The sequence below is a fragment of the Larus michahellis genome, chromosome 6 (genome assembly GCF_964199755.1).
Source record: "Larus michahellis chromosome 6, bLarMic1.1, whole genome shotgun sequence".
Taxonomy (NCBI): domain Eukaryota; kingdom Metazoa; phylum Chordata; class Aves; order Charadriiformes; family Laridae; genus Larus; species Larus michahellis.
This window is the reverse complement of record NC_133901.1, coordinates 31145716-31156181: the sequence shown is the minus strand read 5'-3', so window position 1 is coordinate 31156181 and position 10466 is coordinate 31145716. Positions and strand designations below refer to the sequence as shown.

At 41.4% G+C, this 10466-nt stretch overlaps 1 protein-coding gene across 4 annotated transcripts; it reads left to right on the top strand.

The window, feature by feature from the left end:
* The first annotated feature begins 301 nt into the window (after positions 1-301).
* On the top strand, positions 302-8070 carry TM4SF18 (transmembrane 4 L six family member 18). Of its 4 annotated transcripts, none has more exons than XM_074590914.1 (6): positions 302-596; positions 996-1206; positions 2828-2917; positions 3588-3730; positions 5218-5415; positions 6604-8070. In XM_074590914.1, exons 2-5 carry the CDS (start codon positions 1030-1032, stop codon positions 5408-5410), a joined length of 603 nt encoding a protein of 200 aa, XP_074447015.1. In that variant the 5' UTR covers positions 302-596; positions 996-1029; the 3' UTR covers positions 5411-5415; positions 6604-8070. The 4 variants fall into 4 exon arrangements, with proteins under 4 accessions (XP_074447015.1, XP_074447013.1, XP_074447012.1 ...); XM_074590912.1 differs by having other exon boundaries at positions 476-596; positions 5218-5398; positions 6604-6759; XM_074590911.1 differs by lacking the exon at positions 302-596 and having other exon boundaries at positions 739-1206; positions 5218-5398; positions 6604-6945.
* Positions 8071-10466: the final 2396 nt, after the last annotated feature.

The window sequence follows — 10466 nt, the reverse complement described above, 5'->3', positions numbered from 1 at the left end:
TCGAGTAAACCCTAAGCTCATTCTTGAGTTGCTTTTCTGATGAGTCACAGGGGCATGGAAAGAAGGCTCGGGGTGTGCTGTGAGCATTCAAACAGCGCTGGCTCTGTGTTACTGGGGTGGATGTTTAGTGGTTTAGGGCTTAGGGAATGATGACACATGAAAATGGGGAAACTGTCTGGCTTTGGCTTTGCACAGTGCAAAACAGCAGGCATTTCAAAAAACAGCCAGACCTTTTGTCCTGTGCAAGGAGTCACGTGTACTTAGGTCAGATCCGTAGCTGTGCATACTCAGCTGTAAGCTCAGAGTAGAACAACTGGAGAAATAGCAGGATTTAATTCATGAAGCAGGTCAGCTTCGTAATGCTGTGGAAAAGGGTAATTTACTAAAGCGTGACAGTAAGTCTGCCTGGCGGTTTCTAACCAGCGTTGTTTGGCCTTCTGTACTCTGCAAAGTGGCTGAGCAGCAAGTGTTGGTTCGCCCTTAGGGTTCTATCTACCAAGCTCTGGTGTTAATGAACTGTGGTGTGAGGCAACGTGAGGCCTTCTGTACAGAGACTGGACGTATTTATCATTTGACAGCCCCCTTCCCCATGTAAGGTAGGAAAACTTTTGAGCTTCAGTAAGGCTGAGTAACCTGCCTCATATCACAGCGCATCTGCATCGTAATCCTGTTTTCGGGAGGAGCACGTTTCTAGGCAGTCACTAGGAAATGAGATTGTTGAAGTTCCTTCCCGAGTCTGACTTCTAGATGTATTTCATTTGGAAGATCATAAAGGAGGATCTTTTAGAAGGGAAACTGCTGCTTAAAGGCATATGCTTAGAAAGGACAATGAGTTTAGACAGCGATATTCATCTATTGTTCTGCTAACTGTTAAGCACTTCTCTATCTCTGGAATCGTACCCCAGTCGCCCGGTTCCTGTGAATATGAAATGACTGAAACAAACTGAGGAGGTCAAAACACTTTTCATATTTTAACCCTTGTGATCTTTTGTTAGCTTAGAAAAGCAAAACTTCTAAACTTCTGGAGAGATGGCTTTAGAGACATGTGGAAGCTGTTTGAGCTGTCTGCTGATACCTCTTGCGCTTTGGAGTATTGTTGTTAACATCCTATTATACTTCCCTAATGGGAAAGCTTCATATGCTGCCAGTTACCAGCTTCCCAACTACGTGTGGTACTTTGAAGGGATCTGTTTCTCAGGTGTGATGGTAAGTGTTGATTCTATGGCTTTTTAACAAACTGCATTCTACTGCAAATAATACCGGATTACTGTGCGGGCTATGTAATTGTGCTTTTAAAGAGAAAATTATTTTGGACTACTTTGGCAACAACACTGCAGGCCGAAAAACTCAATCAAACAAACAAACAAAAAAAGATAATATTCTGAATGACATGCTATGTATGTATACTATTTAATTTCATGTAAGTGATTTTGCGGGGTTGATTGGGGTTTTTTTTCTGCTGACTTCCTGTTTATGTGTAATTTATGCTTGTATTATGGAGGCATGCACTATGTTGATTTAATCGTCTATGGAGGTTGCGTTAGAGCTCTTTTACCAAAACAAAATGAAACAAAAACTGAAAAAGCTTCTCATAACTGTTTAGATGTATTTAAGAGCTGTATGCAGTCCCGAATTTATAGGACTGGATACAGTTCACAATGCATCAAGTGCCACTGTTGTTAGGCTGAGTACAGAAGATTGTCTCGCTGTGATTGGCATAGCAGGATTTTTCTCCATTACGTTTGTAATATGCGCATCTGCAGTAATAAACACAGAATTGCTCACTGCTCATGCCGTCACTGTGTTCGTAAAGAACAGCAGCCTCAGGGGCAGAAAGCAGTTTTGCAATAAAAATGCATGCACGCAATCAGCATTTAAAAAAGTCTCATCTGCGTAAGTAATGTGTTTTTATGAAGGTGCTGAACTGGGAGAGTTATTAAAACATGAGACATCCTTTTGAAATCATGTATTCTTCCTAAAGCAAATAAAAAACCCCTGGTCTTTTCGAGCGGAGGAAAAAACTATCAGGCAGAGAATTTGAACAGAAAAGCCGAGTTGAAAATTGAGGAAAAAGTTAACTGCAACAGTGACATTCATATTCTGAAGCATTTTTAGCCTTAGGATTATTACCAACTTATTAAAAACATGTATATTATCCTGTTACGAACAGGGCAGCAGCATGTGAGAGCATAGTGCTGTGATTCAGAAACATTCCCTTTTCATATTTCCCCTTTCAAACCAGTGCCTCCCTGAGTGACAGTCTGTGGTTCTGGAGTCTACAGCTTACTATTTGAAATTATTCTAGTATCAGGTTTTAATAGTCCAACAGTCTGAGAAAAACAGTATGGATACTTGACAGAGAAAGTCCAGGTGAATTTAACAAAAAGCTTGTACTACTTTTTCTAGCATAACTGTGTTGGTAAGGAAGGTGATACCCTGATCCATGCAATTGGGTCAGCGAGAAGTAGTTGAACAGATGTGGTTGTATCAATAAAACATCCTTCCTGTCATTGGTATTGATTCTTTTCCTTGTGAGCTTGGTTTTATTCTTTCAGCATCACTGGTATCGCTCTGGCTGCGCTAGTAGCGCTTTGCTGTGATGGGGGCCACTGTACGCTTCCAAATACAAGAAACAAGGACAGTGACAGCCTCATAAAAACAGTCCAGTTCCATGGTGCACCTCGAGTAATTGTGCTTTCCTAGGGAGCAGCTTTAAACTCTCACCAGAGATTACAGAGCATTACAGATGCAGTCCCTTCCACAGGTGAAGGAGACTTTGGCTTAATATCTGCAGTCATTTCACTGACCTTACAATGTCTCCTTATAGATCCTTCTGTTGGCAGTAATTCTGATAGCGCTGGAGTGTAGCATGTTCTACCGGTGCTGCCAGAGTGAGAGCTGTAACAAAACCTACAGGGTGAGTCTGTCTTCTATTTTTGTGCATCTTGTTAGCATTTGTTCTGTGTGCCTTCCTGCTCCCGTGTCTCCAGCACATCCTTCTCCCTCTCCGCTGCTGTTTCCACTTCCTTTCGCAGAGAAGGGTTTTAGGCTGGGTTGGGAGGTCGCAGAAAATGTAGCTCCTTCCTTCTGATGCAGAAGCAGGATGGAAGAAACATAAACAAAAAATCCTTGTAAAATAAAATAAGAACGTAGAAGGCCTGAGAGTTTCAATGAAGTGCCTGAACTAAATAGCTTCATCCCCTTGCTTGTGTTATTTGGAAGTTATTTTTTTCCAGTAACGACTCAATATGCACTATCATCTGGAATGCAAACACGTTTAATGCATGGTTGTGTTCCTCTAGCATTTTGGGAAATGATTTTGCAAAAATGCAAGTTAAAAAAAATAAAAAAATGCCCTAACAATATTTAACTGAGAGTTGTGAAACTGTCTTAAACTCTGTCTTAATCTTTATTTTGTATGTCTATGCTTACTGTTCTTTACCTGGTATTTTTTTCTTTGTGAATATTGAAGTTTGGGACAATCAAATGTGAAATTCAACGCCAAGGAAGTAGCTAGGGAGGCCGAATGACTGTATTTGCTGTAGACACTGTCCCCACACAGTAATATTTTTCTCTCTTTACTTCAGAGTTTCATTTCAATTGTGCTAGCCCTGCTTGGAGTTGCTTTCTCTGGATACAGTTTCATCGTGTTTACTTTGGGGTTGATCCATGGTCCCTTCTGCAACTCCTCAGATGGATGGGATTATATCTTCAAAGACACTGCTGGAGGGTAAGAAACACCAGTGTAACTCTTCTGGAAGAAACTGTTCATCAAAACAATAGTCAGACAAATTCTCTCAGAATTTTACACAAAATGGCAGTGTCTCTTGAACACAAGACCTATAGTGATGAGTGAGGTTTTTCAACTTCTTGAATGAGCACCAGAATCCTCAAAGGTATTTGCCTCTTTGTAAGGAAAGATTAAATGTAAAAATCTTCGTACTGATCAGACTTGGAGGTCCATCTAGGTAAGCATCCTTTATCTGGTGGTGACCACAATCATATGTGTAGTAAAGAATATAAGATTAGAGTGAGATAGATGGATACTTTCTCAGAATATTTTCTTGAATTCCTCAAGTTTTTGGTTCAAAAACTATAGATGGCGTTTTTATATTAAATAACTCAGTAGGCTTCTCTTTAGCTCCTAAAGCTCAATGAAGTCTGTGGTTTGACCACTAGTAGTTTTTGCATACAGCCGCTGTATCTCATAAAACACTTAAGCGAGGCTGACAAAGTGTTGTCCCTGTCCCAGCCTCCTAGAGGCATGAAAGGTTTGATTCAGATCTGTAACCTGAGGCTGCTTTCGCAAGATTTTACATTATCCCTTTAAAAGATCAAAGTTTTATGAGACTTGAATATTTCAAGTCATATAATGCCAAGCTCTTCCAGCTGCATTTGAATGCACTGAGGATTACATTTGTCAGAGGATCACAAACAAGTTCCTTCAGCATCCAACAGGAACAGTTCCTAAACTATGGCCTTCTCGGACTTAAGTCAGCTTTATTTTAAAACACTGAAGTGCATCCTGCAATCTCTGCTATGGGTCACCAGCATTACCATCCCATTTGGAAGTACAAAAATGAGAGTTTGAGTTCAAGGTAAAGGGACAAATGCGGCCTAATGCTCTCCAGATTTGGCTCAAAGCATTTCAGTTACGAATGTTTAGAAAAAAAGGCAACTGACGCTGAGCAAGTGAGTCTAACAAAGGTTCTTGCAGTTAACCTCCCGGCTATAGCAAGTCTCACAGTTAAAATGGCATGTTGGTTGTGCGTGTTATGATCCTCAAGGATGCAAAGCGTGGCTCTAGAACGGCTGGGAACTGCACGTGGTTTAGGCTGCGTGCTCTGGTTAGAATGATGGCTTTGGGATGTCCCTGCTCTCCACCACTGAAATTAAATCAATAAAAGGAAAATTCCCGTTTTAAACTTGGCTTTTGTCATTTGAAAAAAACAGCAGTGTCTTTCCAACACTTGGGTGTCCAACAGGGAAACTAATGAAGCAGATGTGTTTGAGGAAAATAAGTCTTTTCACTCAGCTGAGTTTGACAGACCTATGCAGGAGTTACGCTGGTGTAATAAAAGACTAGAGTCTGGCTCCTAAACTTGAAGCATATAAAGCCCAATATGTTTTTTTCTATATATTATAGGTAAAACAATGGGTATTAAAGTTGAATTGCACCCACCACATTTAATCTACTTCACACCGTTTCTCTAATAGGTACCTCACAGATTACTCGTCTTGGTCTCGGTGCACCGAACCTGCCAACGTGGTGGAGTGGAACATCATTTTACTCTCTGTTCTGATAGCTCTTAGTGGACTGCAGTTGATCATCTGTTTTCTCAAAGTGGCTGCTGAGTTGAAACGGACACTTTGTGGGACCTACTCTGGTTTTGTCCAGGTAGCAAAATAGCTGAGGTAATTTATTCAGCATCTTCAAGTCGGTGTAGCTTCAGCAATTTCTCTCAGTTGAGGACCTACCCTCTTGGTTTATACATTCACTATGCTACCGTGTTTTTATTACCAGGGGATATGTACTGATAATACATCTATTGTGTTTGATGCACCCACTAATTCCTTGTGGTATACAGGGATTGGTGACTGCTCACTCTGACCTTTAAGGCTAGGATTGAGAAGAAAAAAATGTGGCTGGGAATTCAGCACCAATGCTGAGTCCGTTACTCCTATGTCAGCAGGGGTTTCTGAGGAGTTTTTTTCTGGCATTCAATTTAAAGTCATTCTTAGCAATGTGTGGGTTTCACAGCAAACAGAAACAAGACAACATGAGGTAATATATAGCAGTCGTGATCTAGGCATCAGTTTTTACTGTTTTTTCAGTAGCTTGTTGGAACAATAACTGAGAGGGCTCTGCTTTGGGCAGAATAATTGGTTGGAACCCCAGAGCTGCTGACCTGCACACGGGTGTGGAGTGGTGGGGTCTAGTGCAGCATTCAGTTCCCCCAGCTGGCGAGGCTGGGTAAAATAAGACATGCTTACCTTTCCTTGTCCAGCTGCACTGGGGTCAAGGAGCCCTCAGGGGTTTTACGTAGCCAACAATCTCAGTGATGACAGCAGGTTGGAGAAAGATTTCGAATTAGGAAAAGCTGCAGCGCACACACACACACATATATATACGTCCACCTGCGCACGCAGAGAGTAGGGTTAGTTCTACTGTGTAGGTGGGAGACGCCGGGAGGCAGAGCAGGTAGGATGGTGGTGCCTCTGCAGCATGAAGCCTCCTGAGCAGTGCTGGTCACCAGGGGCAGAGGAGCTGCAGGTGCCCTTGGTCAAGCAGGCAGGGAAGCACTTCTTGGAGGAATGTACTGTTACAGCAACCTAGGATAAGGTCAAGGCCTGAAGCAATTTCTCTCAACACATTCCCCTTTCCAGTGAAAGAGCCTCGTCAGCCTGGGGCCCAGCCCAGCTTCCAGTGTGGTCCAAAGCCACGCTGCCACTTGTCCCCAGGTGCAGAGTAGGGTCCCCTCTGCAGCCCTGCGTATGTGTTGGGTTTAGATCGGATGTGGATGTCAAACAGTCGAACAACTTCCATATTAACTTGAGTTGCAAAAAAGAGGGCAATTACTTCTTTGCTTTTTTTATTTGCAGGCCGGGATTCTCTGAAAATGGCAAGGAAATCTTCACTGGTTCTCCCAGAAAAAGAAAGAAATGGCTTCTCCAACACTTACGATGGTAGATTTGGGTGCTGCAAAGACAAATGAAACCCTTGTATTAAGTCTTTGTCTCTCAGTCCTCTCTATCTTGGATGAAGTTGTTTAAACATCTATATTTTTCTAGTTGCTTTCTAACCTGTCTTGTTGTCCCTGACATTGACTCTTCATTTTTTTTACCCTCCAGCTTCTTCTGACAATAGGGACGTTTTAATACCATGGAACTGCTTTTTGTATTGAAATCACCTTTGTTTGAATAAACTGCTGTAAAACTGCTATAGAACTGCTTTTATACTCCCCTCTTTGTTTAAAATGTAGAAATATTTGTCATTCCGAAAGGGCCTGATTCAAAGCCCAGTATGTCAGGAGGGGTTGTTCCCTTGATAATTAGTGCACTGGATGAAGCCATGATTTCTAAATGAATAAATTTTCATTACAGGCAGAATATGATGGTCACGAAAGGCAGCAGCCTATCCCGCTCAGTCTGTCTTGGAAGTTCTTAACTGCACAAAGCAATTACCGAAGAAAAGCCTATTTAGAAAGGTATCCAGGCCTGATTGAAAGACGAGATACACAGCTCTGACGTCAGCGGTGCTAATTAGTATATCTTAATAGCTGCACTGGGTTGCTTTTTATTTTATACTTAGAGGCAAACTTTTGGGGTTTTTGATCAAGTATTATGTGATTTGAGGGAATATATGAGGGGACGTTGTGAGCACACAGTGCGAGCTTATTAATACTCTTCTGAATGCCCTGAGCTTGCTGCAATGGAAGGCTAACATTCTTCACAACAATAATCAGATGAGAAAGAATAATCTGTTTAAAATTAGCAGCTAAAAAGTCTTCTTAATTCCTCAAAATATTGTTATTTAGTTCCCAGTGGAAATTCAGGGATCCAGAATAAAGTGGACATATGGCTCATGTGCAGCTGCATGGGCAGCATTTGGCTGTGTTCAGCACCCTGCTTTTGAGCGAATGAACACCCAGAGGAATGTGGAATATGTACTTCAGACTCGCAGTAATGCATGTATCCTTATTGCGTCAGAACTAGTGGGATTCAGCTTTATCAACATCTGATATTAAACACTGTTAGAACTGCAAATCATACAATAAGTGGCAGCTGTGGGTAAGATATTTAGAAAAAATAGAGTATGTCAGTCATTTAATTCTGTTTCAAGACAATATTGAGATTTTGCCTTAATATTCCTTTATCGTGTTGTTTTGAAAAGCTGATTTCTTCCTGTAGGATTTGAAGAATGCATCTAAAGTTTTAATTATTTAGTTTCTATTAAGTTGCAAGAAGTGATAAAGAAATGAATGATGTTTAAGAATGGGGATAGTCTTTTGGGAGATGGTTCAAGGTGGCATGGATGTTCAGAGATGCGTAATAAAAAGGCATGATCACAAAATAGGGACTTTTTGCAACAGCACACTTGTTTTTCCCTAGGCTTAAATATACATCATGTCATATGTCTACTTAAATGATAATCCCACATTCTTATGAATTTATGGGTATTGTTGACAGAGCACTGGAACAGGCTGCCCAGGGAGGTTGTGGAGTCCCCTTCTCTGGAGGTTTTCAAGACCTGCCTGGATGCAGCCCTGAGGGATGTGCTTTAGGCAATCCTGCTCTAGCAGGGGAGTTGGACTAGATGATCTCTAGAGGTCCCTTCCAACTCTGAAGATTCCGTGATTCCGTGATTGTTTTTGGACAGAAGGAAAAGAAAGAAAACGTAACGATCAACCCGTACTCCTACCAAACATCTTGGAGAATCTTGTTGATTTCAGGCCTGCAATCCATGGAGCTGTTTATTTTGAAAATGTTAGAAATATTTGAAAAAAGGTTTTGGTTATTTGGATAAAAAGTAGTATGTGTGGCGTAGACATTCAAAGCAGAAACCTCCTAGAACTGCTAAATATTCTTAAAGTGAATGGCATCATTTCACTAAGGAAAGCAAGCAAACAGGGTATTCTATTCAGACTCCAGCTCAGCCATGGGGAAAATACAGGCTTATCTTTAGGCAAACAGAGTCTATTGAGATAGATTTTGCTATGCTGGATGAGAGCAATGAAATACCTTAAAGTCACACCTGGAAACTCTTAACCCTTTGTCTTGCTCCTGTATATGTCCTCTCCACTTTTCAATAACTTGTCTCTGATCATGGAAAGTCTTGAGCGTGGCAGACAGGACACACAAAGAACAGTATCTAGCTTGACAGCTTTTTCCATAGTAGTAGTACTAGTGGCTGTACCTAACTACTGGCAAGGCTTGCCTGCCTTTAATTAATCTTTTCTTTTGTGATTGTGTCTTGTGAATTTGCATTTCTACTTTGTCACAGGCTGGTATCTCCTATTTTAACAGCTTAAATCAAAAAAAGAGACGTGTTATTTAGTTCTCGTTGTACGTATTGACTCTGCAACCCTCTTTATCCATAATCCAGATATTGGCATCTCCATTGCTATAGCCAGACTCAACCATGACTTGATGGCTCAGCTTTTAAATGGGCAGTTTGTTAATTTGAAATTGGTGGTAAGAATTCTAAAGACTAACAGTGAGTTGCATTTACAAATTCAACAACTTGTTTCACACAGGGCTTTTGTATATAAGGCAAAGTTAAACTTGATCTAATCAACCTTATCGCTCTCTACAACTACCTGAAAGAAGGTTGTACTGAGGTGGAGGTTGGTCTCTTCTCTCAACTAACAAGAGGACATGGCCTCAAGTTTTACCCGAGGACATTTAGATTGGATATTAGGAAAAATTTCTTCACCCAAAGGGTTGTCAAGTATTGGAACAGGCTGCCCAGGGAAGTGGTGGAGTCACCATCACTGGAGGTATTTAAAAGACTTGTAGGCGTGATGCTCAGGGCCATGGTTCAATGGTGGACTTGGCAGTGCTATGTTAATGGTTGGACTCGATCTTAAAGGTCTTTTCCAACCTAAACAATTCTATTATATAAGTCCTGAATCAATCCTAAATAGGGTGTCTCTAATAAGAGGTGCTATGAACTGTGCCTGGTAGCAAAACCAATGTTTCTGTAAGGAATATTAACTGACTTGAAATCCAGCCGTGACCAACGACTCTGATGGTGGTGGTTGAGGGAACCAATCTGGATCTCCAGCTGCAGAATACAGACCTCAGCCTGACAACAGCATAGAGAAGTGGGCCATAGAGTCAGGACAAAGCTCACGCTGTGCTTGCGTACAAGAAACCCTTTTCTGAAGAAGCATTCCTGAACCTGAAGTGCATGTGCTGCCTGCTGAAATCCACACGGAAAATACCCCAGGCACACCTGGAAGAAAGCTGCAGATCTGAGTTTATAAACTTCTGTAAGTGAGGAGTTAAAGCTGAAACCTGGAAGTAAGAGTTCCAGCATTATTCGTTCCTCATAGCCAACGCAGTTTGCCGGAGTATGATGATGCTGTGTCTGGAACAGGAATGTTATTCGCTTAAAACACTGCAACTGGGAATAGCTGTAGAGATCTTAGTTTTGACCACAAATAATTGTGGACAGAGATTTGTAGTAAAATACGGTGGAGCCCCATCCACCTTTGCATTTTGGGGCATGCTATTCCTCATGTAAGTAAAAGTAAGTCTTACTGAAGTACAATTCCCTGATTGGGAATTCTTCACCTGTTGGATGGAGGGTTTTCTCCACACTGCAAACAAGAAAAGGGTGTCAGAGGACTCATGAAACTCCCCAGAACTTTTAAGGGTATTTACCTACAGAGGTTTGCAGGAGGTCAGAACAGCAGCATGGGCAGCAGCCTATAAACACATCACTGAGAATAGGGAATTGT